At 37.3% G+C, this 17,780-nt stretch overlaps 1 protein-coding gene across 9 annotated transcripts in view; it reads left to right on the forward strand.

Moving 5' to 3' along the window:
* The window catches only part of CTNND2 (catenin delta 2), a 1,183,649-nt gene that overhangs the window by 457,062 nt on the left and 708,807 nt on the right, over window positions 1-17,780 (forward strand). For 8 of the 9 annotated variants that reach the window (XM_048839596.2, XM_048839594.2, XM_048839597.2 and 5 more), the window contains one exon: window positions 4,470-4,582. In XM_048839596.2, coding sequence (XP_048695553.2) covers window positions 4,470-4,582 — 113 coding nt within the window. Of the gene's footprint in view, window positions 1-2,855; window positions 2,961-4,469; window positions 4,583-17,780 lie in introns of all 9 variants that reach the window. The other variant, XM_048839598.2, reaches the window with a different exon arrangement.

Consider the following 17,780-nt stretch of genomic DNA (forward strand, 5'->3'; position numbering starts at 1 on the left):
ATGAGATGTACCAGCACAGGGCTTGCAGTGTCATCCAGCCAGGGCAGGTCTATTGGATATATTTTGGGGCTGTAACCTGGTTGAGTCCTGAGAATGGGTGGAGCTGGAGTAGTCTTTTCCCTGGAGTAGTGATGGGTGTCCCCGGAGCATGGTGGAATAACAGCAATAGAAATAGTAGTAAATGACTATAGTGTAGATAGGGCTGAGCCCAGCAAGAGGAAGTGTCAATGGCATCAGACATCCATTTCCTTGAAATAAGCAATCTCTTTTGTCATGATCCCCTTGTTGCTTTTACCTGCTTTTGCAGGAAGGTGAAGAGATACAGCGCTGGTCTGAGTCAGAGCTATGAAAAGGCCTCCTGACCAGCAGGTAGTGCTGAAGGCTGGAGGAGCTATGAGATGGCAAGTGTGTAAAAGCACTGAGTTCCAGTGTAGAAGGGAGGCATGTGTAGCAGTTATGTGGTGAAGGATCGGTAGAAAGGGCAAATCCTGTCTTTTTAAAAACTGTTTATCAAGTTTTGCATGAGTTTGAACATACATTTGCAGCCCTGCAATTCTGATGGATTAATACCAAGTGATCTCTTAATCCACGCTTGCTGGCTGTGGAACCTCACTGGCAGGGCTGGGAAAGGGAAGGAGGAGGGAGATTGTTGGCAGGCAAAATACTGGTGTCCTGAGTCTTCGTTGCTTCTTATACTTTCTCTGAAAAGGCATAAGGCTATCTGTGCATTTCTCTCACTGGGCAGGTGAGAATGAGCCTTGAGTAATAAGCCAAACCAAATTCAATTACTGGCCAACTTCCCTCTAAGGTGTCAAGTTTCAGAACAAAGCTCCTCATCTTCAAAGGTATATACGTTTGTCTGAATACGTATCCTAGTTACTACACAATAATTATTGTGTAATTTAATTTTTATTTGGAAAAAATGAACTTTCTGTATTATATAATGGTAAGTTTTTTTATTTTATGAATTCAAAGTATCTCATTATTTAAGTGCTCTCACCCACTATGCAAGCGCAGTAGGAAGTAGAAAAAAGTTCTGTGTTATGTTATTGTGATTTTATTTTCCCAAACATTTAAATAAAATATGTATTAAATCTAACTCTGCAGTAAGAATAATATATTGCTCAGGTCTTGTGACATAGTTCTTGCAAAGTTGATCAACAATCTTTTCAGCTTCTTGGATAATTTATTCTACTAGGTAAGCAAATAAATAAATATTGTATATAAAGTAAGCAACTATAAAAATCTTAATAAAGTCAGAGAAAAATCTAAATACACACAAACACAATAACCCCTCCACGTTTAAAATAAACAGCCCAGTAACATGGGACTAAATTCTGTCCTCAGATATGCACATGCATATCTCATTGACTTTAGTGGGAATTCTATAAGCATGAAGTTAATTTCAATTTTTAGACTGTCTAATAAGTATTGTAATTCACCCCTAGCATAACTCTACTAAAGACCGAAGATGTTTTAAAAATTGCATATACTACTCTAAGAATACTTCATCTGTCACTAAGATGCAGCAACCTCTGGGGTGAAGCATGGCACCTAAGTAGTAGAACCAAAGTAACTTTTGTTGTCATTGGTCATTGTTATGGTGTTCATACACAATTACTTATGGAATTTAAACACATATTATATGGGTAGTGATGCAACAGATGATCAGTTTGGTTTCACTCCTTACATAATCTGGCTATTTTGGTGGTATTCATATTCAGGCAAATCTTAAGTGGAATAATAATTGAGTGCCAAATACTTAAAATGGCCTCCGTCAAATGTCAGTGACTATCTGAAGGACACTTGGTATGCATCCTGCCACTCTCACCTTGTGCTGAGATCCTGCCTCATTTTATATGCAGGGCTTACATTATTCTGTGCCAATATTACGAAATATAAGGGCAGGTGACCAGACTGAATTGGATAAAATAAGAACTAGCCTCATCATTTCATCACCTTGGAAACGGAAGTGAACCATATCTGAGATTAGAGAAATGTAATCTCACTCAGATTGCTTTTGGTTCCTGGGGTTGGGGGCTAGGCAACGTGAAGGAAGGATGAAACTTCCTGAATCTTCTGTCATTTCCTTCTCACTTTCAAATGCTCAGTTCTGCACTTTTTGGTTTTTTTATAAAGACTGGAGGCAAGTGTGTTTCTGTAGTTCATTATACACCACTCCATTAACCAGCCAAAGGGGGTTACTGGACAGCAATGCAGGGGAGGGGATCTTTCCCCACAGGAGTTCAGTGATCTATACAGCTAGATCCTGTTGATTGGGGAAGCTCACGATTGAATTTAGGGACTCTTATTTTCAGTGCTAAAAGTTCATATTTTCCCAGAATAGGAGTCTAGATCTATACTAAGCATTGGGTTAGGGCTCTTCCATTTTAGAAATCAGTGTAACTGATTGCTATAACAGAACATGGCAATCTTCAGGGTTTGATTAAAAAGTTATTCTGTTTAACCAGGCTTTTAATTAGTCGGTTTATCAATTAGTTACCATTATGAAAGACAGAGAGAGGGGGACCTCCGTGTGCATAATGGTGCAGTGTTTTTATTGAGTCAGCCAGAAGGGTGGCTCAAACATGTTATTGTTTTGTTTTGTATATTAAGTGTAATGTGGTGGGATACTACAGTGGTAAATGCAGTGCAAGCGACTGAATAGTCATCACACAAATTACTTGTTGTGTGATAGTGTTGCATTTGTTTGTTTCTGCTTTTGTGTGTGTGAGTGAGAGAGAGTACATGAGAACACACAGATTCACCAGTGATGTGTTGCCAGTATTTTAACAAGGGATTCCCACAACATTTTCTGCCTCAGCCTGTGTTTCTCTTCTTCCCCCACAATCCAGTGCTTTTCTGGCAACTCTGTACTCCACTGAGCCACTTGCTGGCTTTTATAATCGCCTGAACCTCGGATGATCAGTCTCAGCTGGGAAGGAGTTGATCTGTCACAGGTGAGGCTGGGCCTACCTCCCATTAAAGGGCCAGCCACCTACACTAGCTTTCTCATAACCATAATCAGGGACAAAAGGCAGCATAACTTGACAAACTTATCGTAAGTGCACTTTGCTGAAATAGTCTTTGTTCTTGAAAAATATACTGAGTACTCTACATGTTCGGACAGCCCATGGAGAACTGAAAATCTTGTAGTGGGTGTTTATTGTATACTCACCTTGTAATAAGAAAAGGAGTACTCGTGGCACCTTAGAGACTAACCAATTTATTTGAGCATGAGCTTTCGTGAGCTACAGCTCACTTCATCGGATGCATACCGTGGAAACTGCAGCAGACATTATATACACACAGAGATCATGAAACAATACCTCCTCCCACCCCACTGTCTCACGAAAGCTCATGCTCAAATAAATTGGTTAGTCTCTAAGGTGCCACAAGTACTCCTTTTCTTTTTGTGAATACAGACTAACACGGCTGTTACTCTGAAACCTGTCATTATGCAAGGCACTGCATTTAGCCGTATGGAGTGGAAATCTATCAACTGCATGAAAAAACTTGTCCACGGTATGCATCCGATAAAGTGAGCTGTAGCTCACGAAAGCTCATGCTGAAATAAATTGGTTAGTCTCTTAGGTGCCACAAGTACTCCTTTTCTTTTTGCGAATACAGACTAACACGGCTGTTACTCTGAAATCTGTCACCTTGTAATGTGTTTTTTTATTGGGGTGCTCTGCGGGAGCTGGATGTCTGTGTGTGTGGGGGGGGGAACTTACATTTGATGCAATCTGCTGCATTTTAAAAAAAATCAGAAATATCTTATGAACTCTATGGCTAAGTCAGTTTGGTAATATCTCTAGTTTGGTAATATCCAGAGAATCAGGGAAATTACCCCAACCCTACCATCAGTTACTGGCAGGATTTTAATAAGGGGCTGCTCTGAAATCACAAGAATTGACTTCCAACACAACACCAAGATGCTGAAATTAAAGTATATGTGGCCAATAAAAACATACTTACATCTATCTTATAGTTTATTTTTCCAGTCTATACTACATTATGTTGCTTGATGAATATTTAGCTGAGTACAAAAGATTTCATCACCATGTATTACGCTCTACAGATCCCTTAGCTGTCTTAATAAATGTAAAAAATTGCTCCTTTTGTTTTAGCATCCTTGTGTCAGCTTAGTGAAAACCTATTACACCACCATTAAGAAAAACATATGCACTAAGGAGGGAATTTTGACATGAGTCTGTCACTTAGGCTCATTTGAAAATTTCATCCTAAATAAACTAACTCCATTTATAATGCACATGATCAGAATTATGAGTGAACCAGCAGGTGTTATCATATACATTTGGACTGTGAATGTGTTAAAAAGAGAGGGGGAAAGCTTTTCATAGAAGTGTCATAGTAACACTTATTTCAAATGCTATAATTTGACACATGCACTGAAATTCTTTCTGATTCTTGCAAAGATCATTGAGTGAATGTTTGTTTTGTTTCAGGAGCTGCAGTTTGAGAGACTGACTCGAGAACTTGAGGCTGAACGCCAGATTGTAGCCAGCCAACTGGAGAGATGTAAGCTTGGATCAGAGACTGGAAGCATGAGCAGCATTAGGTACTGTACGAATTGCTCATTTGTCTGTCATTGTAATGAACTGCTGTTGATAATAAATTGTATTGATCATCTTCTTGTGACAAATTACACACCAGGGAATGTGAGCTTTTGGTAGACAGTTGAAAATTTATATTAAGTGACCTGATTTTTTATTTTCGTCTGATATGACAAGATGATGAATCTACGGCATGGTTTGGTAGCAGAATTTTCAGCACCAAAACTATAGGGGCATTGAAATGAAGTAATTGCTATAATCAGTTGAAGTATTTTTTTTTATTGGAAATCTGAAGAACTGGGGTGACATCTTGGCCCCATTGAAGTCAGTGACTCTTACTTTCTTCAGTAAAGCCAAGATTTTACCTTCAGACTGTAGTGACAGTGTGGCCACAGAGATGTCTACTCATGATGACTATGAAATCTATATACTTCAGACAGTGATCTTAAGGTTGAAAATTCAGCCAAGACACTTTATTCCACATGCATAAGCACACACATGTAATTACAGAAACATACATGTTTTCTGACCATCCACCCACCCCTCATTCTCCAAATTCAACAATCAATTTAAGAATATTTAACATATTATTTTAAATATATAGAGAATTTTAGTGGACTTTACTGAAGTCACTGTCCTGTAACATCAATACTTAATTATACAAATGTCAATTTCCTTTTTTAAGGCTTTGTTTGCATGTGCTCTATTATAGCAAAGTTATTAGATACATTACATAATTTTCATCAAGAAGTTTAGTATAAGTAATTACAACCATAAATTGGCATATCAAAGTTAGGGTGTTTTGACACATATTTGATTAGGCTTGAACCTATTTTTTAAAAGAGCAATCTTAGTAGAAGAAACTTGTTTTAGGTTATTGTTGTTAAATGCCTTATCCTTCAAACCCTTTCTCATATGACTAATCCCAGTGAAATGTGTAGGATTATTTATGTTAATAAGGTTTTGTAGATTTGGGCCTCTACATGGCTGAAGGTAACAAAGGGTAGGTTCTTTCAGTTCTCTCTCTCTCTCTCTCTCTCTCTCTCTCTCACACACACACACACACACACACACACACACCTATGATGTATGTGTGAAACATTAGTTTTGTCAAAAATTATTTTGGATCCAGATGCAGATCTACTTCACTGTCCATAAACCAAAATGATAAGGCTGATATCTGTTTAATACAGAAGACCAAGCATGACATGTCATTCTGTTTTGAATTTTGTTAGACTTTACCAAAAAAGATTCAGAAAAATCCATTACTGTATGAATAACTATTCCCCAATTCAAGTAATTCAAATTACACCTCAGTCAAGAAGATGGTTGTTTTGCAGGGAACACAGGAAGCCTCTGAAATCATTTATTAGTAAAATGCTAAAGGGGCTAAAGTCTAGCAATTCAGTTAAAATAATTAAAAAAGTCTCTCACCAACTAAGCTGAGTCAAGAAGTGAGATTGGCTTTAAACAAAGGTACACCATTCCTTATCAGTAAGTATTTTGATTTTTTTTCTAAAGGTTAAAGTGCCTTTTTTATACAACAAAACAACTCTCTTCAAGGTTAAAGCCCAATTTTAGCCCAATAATTTCAATTATAGAAAGCCACTTTCATTCAAAATGAAATATCTGAAAAGTTTAAGCATGCTAGTATTTGGTTTCAAGAAAACTACCTAAACTACATTGAAAGAATTACATTATTTTCTAAGTGTTCCAGACAATCACCGTATAAAAAATGCTCTGGTTTCTATGATTGATAGAAGATGGGGGGTTTAAGTCATGCTTCTTGGGTTCTCAACAACCCCCAGATCATTTAAAGATCTCTAAAAGAGACTGTTCAATCTTTTAAGGAGTTTGGGAATGTAATTGTTGATTTGTTTTGGGAAAATGTTAATAGCTGCACCAACTCAAGAGATTTCATCTAAAATGTTTTCAACATTTGTCACTGGCCCCAGATACCTTTTACTTATCAAAATTTAGTGTTTCTGGGTTTTAGAGTATTTAAAAAAATATTTGAAATTGCATGGTCCAAAGCAGGCAGTTAATAGGTTAACATCAAATCAAGCTTTTCAGAATTAGCACATTCATATGAAATTAAACAATATTCTAGACTGTGGCATTGTATCTTTCTTGTTTTTATTTGGAGCACTTAATAAAAGTCTTTCATTTTTCTTAGTTCTAGCTTAAAAAAAATAGAAATCCTTTTTTCCAAGTCAAGTCAAACATGAAATGACGTAAGCGTGGGTGGAGTTCACACTTATTGATAATTCATCCATATTTCAGTTTGTCCTTCTAGTTTCAATAATGGTTTAAAGAGAGACATCAAAATCTGGGTAGGCAGAATTGCTACATTAGATAAAATACAGTGCAATCATACATGCCACAAAATGATAACATTATAGTATCTGGTCTATCTAGGGGTCATCATCTCTAGAATGAGGCTTACTTAAAATACTGCCTTTTAATATCTACTATTCTGCAAAGAGAGAAATGTTTTTCACATCATAATTACTCTTTCAGCATGTGATTTCAATAATTTAGTTTATGTCACCTTCTTGTTTTGTTCCTTCAAACACTAAGAGCAAATCTGTAAAGAAACAGACTGAAACTGATTCCATTTTGTATGTAATGGTCTTCAAGACTGATGGTCGTCATTAATTCAGATATTGATAGATTTTCTCTTGAATTAGTGGTGAAGACACTACGCACAACTGAAATCCCACAAGGGTTCCTTCTCCTGTAGATTTGCTGTTAATGCAATGACTTCTACAACTATAATGATGCTCTGGGCAGTTAGCAGCTTTTCAAAACAAAGTAATGAAACTTAATTTCAAAGTGTCTCAAACCTTCAATATCCAAATCATTTGAAGTAAATTCGTGGGCGTGGTGACTAAATGATAATTCCTATAAGGAAGCTGATTGATTATAGATTTGAGTTGGGATTGGATTAATGCTTTTATAAAAGTATCTACAATTAACATTGGATAAGCTCCCATTAACAGGTACATTTTTTGGTGATACTATTTTAAACAATATCTTTAGGGCATTCAGAGTTTTGGCATTGACTGATAGGGGAAAACGAAGGTGGTGAGGACAATTTCAAGGAGCTGACTGAAGTCCTGAGCTACATTAACTGTTTCCACTGCATGAATATTTTACATGTGGAATTGACAGGAAAGTTTCCTGGTTACAAATAATTGCATTTTCTTTTTGTTACTGTTGTGGTTAGGTTATGACAAATCTTTTTTTTAGCCCAAGAAAATGTAAAATATATGGACGCAGAATAATCCTCTGAGACTCTTGTGCATTTTTGCCTTGCTATCACCGAGCATGAAAGGAGGGCTCAGCCTCCAAGACACCAACCCTTTTTTTGAATACAGACAATGTGGCAGCTTCTTCATGGGACTGAGGTTTATGCTGAGGAAAAGGGAGGGGACTGGGTGGGACAGTGGAAGGAGCAGGCAAGTCAGCGGGGGACCCGGGAAAAGGTTTGCATTGCGAGTTACCCTCTCTCCAGTGCAACGAGGAATATTTGGGAAAGCTCATATAGCCCAATGTCTGTTTTATGTTTTCTCCAGAGCCCTTTCCTGAGCAGCACTTTCCGCATCTGTAAATTGGGGACAGCTTCCTTTATGAAACACTCTGAGATCTGTAGGTGAAAATTGTTATAGAAGTACTGACTTTTATTATTTTATGTCACTAAAAGGAAATAGTCCTTAGCACAATATGCCTCTCTAAGAAAGCAGGAGGCCTGGCCTGGGCTGCTGGGCGACTGGGCATTTACCAGAGTCAGCCTCCTAGACAGCCCAGTAAGGAGGGCCCAGACGAACCCTTTGTACTCATCAACAGAATCATCTTTGAGGGGTTCTCCTCCTAGTGAGGGAGGAGAAAGAAGCCCCTTGCACCTTCTCTGCTCAACTCTTCATAGAAGGCAGTGTAGTAACCATCCCTCTCCACCTCCACTGTTCACAGCACTTGGACCTTTTCGCTGCAAGGCCTGGTGCCTGCACTCCTCCTTTCCTGCTGTCCACAAATAAGCCTGGCACTCTAGCACTTTGTCTGACTAAAAAATAGAAATTGCTAGAGGAGGGAGAGGACAGAGCCAGGCTGTGTATGTAGCAGGTGCTACCAGGTGGAATGCAGAAGGAGCAGACACTGGGGATTGCAGGACCCACAAACACACACTCATACAGACACACACACACACACCCATTACTAGAGTGAAGTACAAAAGGAGAATACAGAGATGAAGAGGGTAGAGGTGGGTACGAGCCCTGTTCTTGGGAAGAAACGGGAGTAAAAGGGGACCAAAGGAGATACAGAGATGGGTAGGGGATACAGAGGTAACAATGAGAGTAGGAGTGAAAGCAGAGGTTAAAAGCTTGCAAGGAAGGAGAGTGGGACACTGGAAATGGGAAGGTGTAGAATCAATACAGCTCTGAAATTCTCTCCTCCACCTCCCCGCGAAGCTTGGAATTCCCACATTGACAAAAATCTGAGAAGGGAAGGGAGATCACCCTGTACAGACAATACTGAAAAAAAGAAAACTGTAGAAACAAAACTTCAAGCTAGTAATTTTAAAAATTGCCATAAATCTGCTGTGTGGGTTAATTTCAACATCACTTTCTTTATCTGGTATGTTCTCAATTTTTTCTATAGCCAGTTGAGTTAAAGCATTTTTTTAAACCGCTGGTAAAAGTCTATATGTACCCTACTTCCCCAGCAATAATGTTCCTCATGATCAAATATTTGTGAGATAGAAAAGCAGTAGAGAACTACAGCTATTATGATATTGTGTGTTTAAGTAAACTCCCTGACATTTTTGCAATGGGGTACCATTTGTTCTACAACATTTTCAAAATGTACTTGAGGGATAAAGGTAGGATCATAGTGGAGGTAATAATGCAGTTCCCAGGTGGATGAATCATGAGGCCTCCAATGGAGCAGAATGAAATCTTGAGAAAAGGAGTGAGTGCATTGTACGCTTCTTTTTTATAGTATTTAAGGTATTCTAAATATATGAAACAGGTCTTTTTGAAACTGTCCCTTGCTTCCAAAATCATACTTAAACAAGTGTAAAAAGAGCTAAAATCCTTTTTGCTGTGGATCCTTGTCTGAAAGCCACGGTTTTGACGAAGCTGAACTCTTTTAAATGAAACAATTTAATTAACACTGAATCCTTCCAGTTAAACAGTTCATTAAAAAATCTAATTTTAATCTCCAAAGATAAAACACTCTTTATCTTTAAAGAGTATCTGGTAGAAATTAGTCAAAATCAGAAATTACAGTTTTTGCTGTTTATATGCCTGCGACTTGAAATTTAAAGGACATTTTAAAAACTCACTTTTTAAAATTAGTTTTGTTTACAAAAAAAAAAAGGAGAAGTGAGTACATGCAGATTTCTGCAATGATGTCATCATTTTCTGAAGTCGGGTTACTCCATTATTCAGTATATCTTTCTGATCATGAAGAAATAATCAAACTGGACTGATTGTAATCAGCATATTTTAATACTGTGAACATTTTCATTATTTTTTACACTTTGAAATAATTATCTCAAAAGATTTAAAAAGATTTTTGTTTTGTTTCTTTTTAATCTTGTCTGTTCCTTGGGGATTGAGCACCCAGCACCAAGGCATATCAGCAGCTGAGTGTATGCCTACATTTGAATTTTTATCATAGTCTTTAAAAAAGACTGGAGAAGGGCAAACTTAGTACCTTCCTTTTATTGGGGGAACATGACATTCTCATCAGCGAACTAAGGAAATGTGGTCTAGATGAAACTATGTAAGGTAGATGCAAAACTGGTGAAACCTGTACTCAGAGTAGTTATCAATATTTCGCTGTCAAACTAGGAGAAAATATCTAGTGGAGTCCCACAGGGGTCTGGCCTAGGTCCTGTATTATTCAATATTTTCATTAATTACTCAGTCAGTGGAGTGTAAACTATGTTTTAAAAAATAGTGGATGATACCAAGCAAAGCGGGGTTGCTAGCACTTTGGCGGACAGGATTAGAATTCAAAACAACTTTGACAAATTGGTGAATTGGTCTGAAATCAACAAGTTGAAAATCAATAAAGATAAGTGCAAAGCACACACTTAGAAAGGAAGAAAATCAAATGCACAACTACAAAATAGGGTATAACTGGCTAAGCAGTAATTCTGCAGAAAAGTTCTGGGAGATTATAGTAGATCACAACTTGAATATGAGTCAATAATGTGATGCAGTTGCGAAACAAGTTAATATCGTTTTAGGGTGTGTTAAAGGGAGTGTTGATGTCAGATGTGAGATAATTGTCCTGCTCTACTCGGCACTGGTGAGGCCTCAGCTAGAGTACTGTGTCTGGTTTTGGGCACCATGCTCGCAGATGGGGGAAAGTTGGAGAGTCCAGAGGAGAGCAACAATAACAAAAAATGGTTTAGAAAACATATACGAGGAAAGGCTAAAAAAAGCCAAAACAGCTGGACATAAGAAGAAAAAGGAAAAGACAGAGTGAGAAGAGAAGACTGAATGGGGGGACCTGCCAACAGACTCCAAATATGTTAATGTCTGTTACAAAGAGGATGATGATCAATTGTTCTCCCACTCCACTGAAAGTAGAACAAGAATTAATGAACTTAATCTGCAGCAAGGGAGATTTAGGATAGATATTAGAGAAAAAAAATCTAACTATAAAGATAGTTAAACACTGGAATAGGTTTCCAAGGGAGGGATGATCTAGGTGTACTTGGTCCTGCCTCAGCACAGGAGATTGGACTAGATGAGCTCTCAAGGTCCCTTCCAGCCCTATATTGTATGATTCTATTATTAACACACATAAATGTACACTATTGTACATTCTAATATAGACACTAACACAAATATTTGCTCCAGGACATAAATGTTTTTGCTAATTTTATAGAACTCTGTTGCCTGGGGTTAAACACAACCAGTGTTTGTGTCCTGTACACCCTAGAATTAATAATCAAATTAGTTAACATGTTAAAATATTACTATCAGTTGAGGTGTGGACATAGCCTATCAGAGCATACTTTTTTAGAAATAGTTGAATTATTCAATCTCTGCACAAGCTGTTGATACAGGAGTTGATATCTCTAGTGACGACTTGTTCAGTGTGTTAGCAGGACTAGCTCTGTCTGAGGTACTGACTGGGTATTTGTCACTTTTAGAGCCTGACTTGTCAGTGATCTTCCTGGCTACCTGCTCTGTGTGAGGGCTTTTGCAGCTGCTGTGTCTGTCAGTCATAACCTAAACAGGAAGCCAGTCAAAGTATGAGTTGTCTCAACAAAAATATTCTTCTTACCTTACGTGGACTGTCTTCCCTTATATGACATCTTATCACAAGAGTCTGCATCTGGGATATCTGACAAACAAGATGAGAATGAACAAAAAGATTCCCCAGCCCGTGAATATAATTTTAAATTGTATTTATTGATGAGGTATGCAATTCATTTAGACCCAAATGGACATCACCCTCATAGTGATTTCATTGTTTCTTATTATAAATAATATAAGCATGTGTTCTTGAAACTGCAGATTTAGGAAACGTACAGGCTAAAGAAACATCCTTTCTATCCTCATTTTTGTATCTTGTTCTCATTTTGAGTGTAATTCACACATTTGGGCCTTGGCAGGTTGAAAGTTATGCCTACAGCTCAACTGTGAAGCACCATGTGGTTATGATTTGGATCAATACATGCATGCAAAAATCAATTACAGGCATGGGCAAGCAGCTCTCTTTATCTGTACAAAATTCTGATCTCGTGTTCTTTGCTGAGCTTGGTTTGTTTTCTCTAGATACAGTTTTATACCCATACTATAAGTAAGCTGTTCAACTGAAAAACTAAAATGGAAATATTAAGACAACTCTTAGGACTAAACTCTGTCCTTGGGTACATGTTTAGCTCCAGTTGCCTTAAATGAGAGCTGCATAGCCACCTGAGGATGTAATTTGGCTGGAAGGGCAGATGCCTTTCTCCCCAAGCTCATTGCACAAATCTTCCTAAGCAAAATATCTACTTATTTTTTCTTTTATCTTGAGTTTTCTATAGATATTTCCTGAGTATTGTAACATTATTACAAGTATTTTTTTTAAATCATTGCACAAATAAAGTAAATTTTTATTGAAAAAAATATAAAAAATGAGAAATATGTTGCTTTTTGGGGCGTAAAGAAGCCAGAAGCATTTATATTTGTACATGAATCAGGGTTTCTGCATTTCACAGTAGCATATATATCATATGATTTTAGTGGCTTCTGTGGAAATAATTTCTGTTAAGCATATACTCTAGTATATAGTATCCTGGGCTATGTCTAAATTGCATATCTGCCTCTTTTGGAGATGTATAGGTTGTGCAATTTGTTTACTGGGAAAAATGTTGATTCACTAAAGAATGTATGATTTTTGTAACCACTGAAAAATTGTTGAGATAATTGTGTAGCAAATCTAATTTTGATAGCTAAATCCTTAAGGTTCGTGATTTCTAGAAAAATAATCAAGTATAGGTGCAATACATTGTAACCTATGTAGTGAAAAGTGATTTCTTGTGTGCATTGCTTACAGTTAAAAAAACCACAAAAACATAATTTGCCACTTGAGAAGGAAGCTTTCTGGACAACAAATGTGGATAACAAATCTCATTTATATCAGAATTGCACAAGCATATGCTAAAGGCTTGCTGCTGATTTTTAAACATATATTTAGGTACTAGCAATGTGCATAAATGAATTACAGTATTTTAATACTGTATTTTTGTTGAAAATATAACTTTTTTTCAACCAGTATTAGCTTCTGAACATGCTAAATGGCAAGATAAAATGTCTTGAAAGATACTTTAAAATTAAACCTTGATAAGAAATGTAGACAAACCTAAAATACGATATGCTGACAGCAATCTTTGAGTCTAATATGAAAATATTAGTAGCTTCAGATAGTGGTTTTTTTAAAGTTACAATAGGCATGGTGTACCAAGAATATGCTCTCCATTTTTTTCTCTGTGGACTTTTAATATGAGACTGTAAGAACAACAAAATCCAGAGAGAAGAATCATTAGGAATAATTTCAGGGAAAAAAAGATGGGCTGCATAAAAGACAATCTCTAAACTGTAGATGATGTATTGCTTTTAGATAGCATTGGGGAATAAAATCTAGAAACATCTATAATTTTTAGGACAATCCTTTTACAAAAGAGAAATAAAACACATACTGTCACAATAAGGTGTTCCATGTAGCTAAATCAGTTTGTGTGTAAATCTATGGCTTTACTTTTGCTTTTTATCAGATGACCTGGTTAATTTTTGTTTTGTTTTGTTTTTATTCTCAGCTTCATATGAGTTTACTCTGCCCTTAAAATTTACGCCCCCCCACCCCCCGTTTTTGGTTTCTACATTTAAGTATCAGCCATGTTAGTCTGTATTCGCAAAAAGAAAAGGAGTATTTTTGGCACCTTAGAGACTAACCAATTTATTTGAGCATAAGCTTTCGTGAGCTACAGCTCACTATTACCAGCAGGAGAGTGGGGTGGGGGGAGAGAAAACCTTTTGTAGTGATAAACACCCATTTTTTTCATGGTCTGTGTGTATAAAAACATCTTCTGTATTTTCCACAGTATGCATCCGATGAAGTGAGCTGTAGCTCACGAAAGCTTATGCTCAAATAAATTGGTTAGTCTCTAAGGTGCCAAAAATACTCCTTTTCTTTTTACATTTAAGTAGTTATCCTAAAGTTCAAATAAGACAGTGTGTGCATAGGAACAAAAACAGTCAGGTTAGGGACCTAGGAACAGGCCTATCAGCTCAGACCCGTGATCCATCTAACCCAATATCTTGATTCTGACAGGGATCAGTAGTATTAGATGCTTTGGAGAAAGGTGCAAAATACACCTGCAGCTGGCACTTAGGAAGAAACTTTCCCTGGAGGCAGGTTATTCTATAACTCCATTAGAAATTGGGTCATGCCCTGAAGCATAACAGTTTATACCCTTTCTAAAATTCTTCTAAAAGTTGATCCGAATTATAGAAGTTCTTATTATTACGCTGACTGTGTAATTCTTTTTTTTTAAATCCTGTCCCGCCAAATTCTTCACCTCTGTGTTTTCTTAAGGCAATATATTCACTGCCACTGAATGTCGTGGAAGAAGTGCCATTTAAGTGTCCCCACTGCATTTGGATTGTGAAAGAAGGGAAAAAAGGGTCTTCAGTGACTGGAGTCAATGTGGGAACAGGAAGTGGCTGGATGAGGTGGAGCATTGACCCACCCTGTGCACTGGGCAGACAGGAGGTATTTATATACTGCATTCCAGAAGGAACTCTCTCTCTCTCTCTCTCTCTCTCTCTCACATCCACCCTGGATCAGCCCCGGGCAGTCAAGCTAGTTGCTGGTGCCTCCTTGTGGCAGGTGTGCAGGTACTTGTTACAGAAAGAATAGGTTTCTCTAATAAACATGAGTTGGAAGTGGATTTAGGGGAAGGTATCTCCTGAGAAAGCTGGGAAAAGCAGGGGTTGGGGCTCCTGAAGTCTGGTACAGAGGGGAGACAACCCCCACACCTCTGTTTTTGTTAAGTGAATAAAGTTGCAGCTTAATGAAACCCTGCCCATTGTATCCTGTCTTTCTTCTTATATAGCTGGGACAATACATTCCACAGGCTAAATGTTTGCTTTGTGGAAAAAAAATATTTTCTGTTATCACTTTAAATTTACTCCCTGTCCGTTAAACCACCTGTTGAATGGTCTGTTTTTGTGGTCAACTGTGCATGCAAATGCATACAAATGTGGGAATCAATAGGAGCTGTAGATTCTAGGGCAGAATTTGACCCAAAGTGGGTAGGACATATTTTTAATGACATTATATTGCAAGTCATTATGATCACATGATACAATCATTTGTGTTTTAAGATTTTGATCAAGACCCTCACATTTAGAAAACAATAAAACTTTCAAGTGAAATTTTTATGCAGAGAAACAAAAAAATTAGTTCTTGGATTACTCTACATTTAAATTGCATTTGGTTCTTATCAAGCAGACACATTCAATTCTGCTTATTACAGACATTTCTTTACATTGGTGACTACTTCCTATTGCCCAAGGTAGTGCAGCATATAACTAAATTCTCTTGTACGTAGAATGTTGCCAACTTGAATGTCAACACTGCACCATTAGTTTGTATAACTAATATAATTTCTTCACTGAACAAGGGTCTCTTGTTCATCTCAGCATGAACTGATATACAGTGTTGAAACTTCTTTCATACAAGAGATGGTAGAGTTTAAAAAGCTTGTAGACTGGTGTTTCAGCAGCAGACACAGGAGGTTTTGGCTAATTTGTTGACAGTAATGCTGCAGCGCACAAGCCTACAGGCTAGCCCTTGCTGAAATGTCTGTTTACTCAGTAGTTCAAGAGCTGAATAAGCTAAAAGTATGTTGCACATTATTGCTGAAGATTTTCTTCTTTCTTGAGTGTTTGTAGCTCAGAAAGAGATGATTGAAGGAATCTGTTCACTGAATTCATTGACAAGTTTATTTAAAATAAAACCATTAAGGATATATTTCCTTTTTAAAGAGACGAATAAAATTACACACCTAAAATATCTCACATGAGATATTCCTCACCTTTGCTAAGTAGTTTACTCTGTTGTGGAGAGAAGTTATTATGCACCCTGTTTCATAAATGCTTAACAAATGTGTGAGATAAGGTGGGTGAGTTAATATCTTTTATTGGAACAACTTCTGTTGGTGGAAGGGACAAGTTTCAAGCCACACACAGCTCTTCTGAAGCTCAAAAGTTTCTCTCTTTCATCAACAGAAATTGATCCAGTAAAATATATTACCTCACCCCCCTTGTCTCTCTAATATTCTGGGCCCAACATGACTACCAGAACACTGCAAATAACAAATGAGGCACAAAGAAAAGGAGTACTTGTAGCACCTTAGAGACTAACAAATTTATTTGAGCATAAGCTTTCATGAGCTACAGCTCACTTCATCAGAAGTGAGCTGTAGCTCACGAAAGTTTATACTCAAATAAAATGCCACAAGTACTCCTATTCTTTTTGCGGATACAGACTAACACGGCTGAGAGTGTGAGAGTTGCTGGCAAATGCAGGAATCCTTGACTTTCCTTTTCAGGGCAAGTTTCTTCCTGCTTTTTTTCTGTGCTAAGCAGGAAGTCAGGGCAAAGAATCTGACCAAAATATTTTCTGCCTTATACTCAAATCATACCAGCCACAGGTCCGATGAATTTAAATTCAGTACATGACCCAGACTCATGCTCAGCCTTCCAGCATTCTAGGGAAAAATGTTTTTGAAAACATTTTGAGGGGCCAGAAGGAAATTTCACACTCTACTCCTGTTTATGTTCATCCATGTTGCTCAGTCTCTACTCTAGCTCTGAAAATGTTGTAGTTAGAACACTGTTGAAACGGTTTTTCTTTCTAGCAGCATGCCAATTTAGTTTTCCTGGTCAATATGTTATACTAAAAGCCGAGGATGGGCCATGTAAGACATCAGTTTATAAAGAAGTTCACCTCCGTAGACTAACCAGGGAACATTTGTTATCAGTATCTAAGTGTAGTTCTGTGTAACACAGGTCCAGATCTTGTACAGGCCAAGGTCATGCATTACTTGAGTTTTGATGAAGTACAGGATCCTGTTAAAACATACTTTTGGAGCCAGGTTAAAATGCAGAGCAAGTAAGATAAGCTTTGCCAAAGGGCCTACTCTACTGCTGTATAAGCATGCAATTTTTCAACAATTCAGAGGGCATGATCTTATCAGATTGGTGCAGGCCAGCACTGGAAAGAAAGTGTGCTAGAAGAAAACATTAGAACTGGTCAAAAATGGGGAAAATATACATGAAAAAGTTGTCCTTTTTCACTGATTTTTTTAAAATTTAAGGATCTCTAGAAAATATGCCACAATCAAAACATAAATTATAGTGTTGTGATTTTTTTAAAAAGAAGAGACTATAGTGGGAAGGCTTTGATGGTCCACTCTGCAAAATCTCAGAATAGTTCACTCTGAGTAATCTTGGGGGAGAAAATGGTCAATGGTGTCAGTTTTTGTCCACTTCAGTGGAACAGAATTTTACAGCTGCCTTGCATCAGAATATCCCCTGGTTTAATTAAATAATTATAATGAATTTGGTCAGATACAGCTACTAAGTTAGTTCTAAGTTTACAGGATCTACTTAGGAAAAATATTTGGGA

The sequence above is a fragment of the Caretta caretta genome, chromosome 2, assembly GCF_965140235.1.
Source record: "Caretta caretta isolate rCarCar2 chromosome 2, rCarCar1.hap1, whole genome shotgun sequence".
NCBI lineage: Eukaryota > Metazoa > Chordata > Testudines > Cheloniidae > Caretta > Caretta caretta.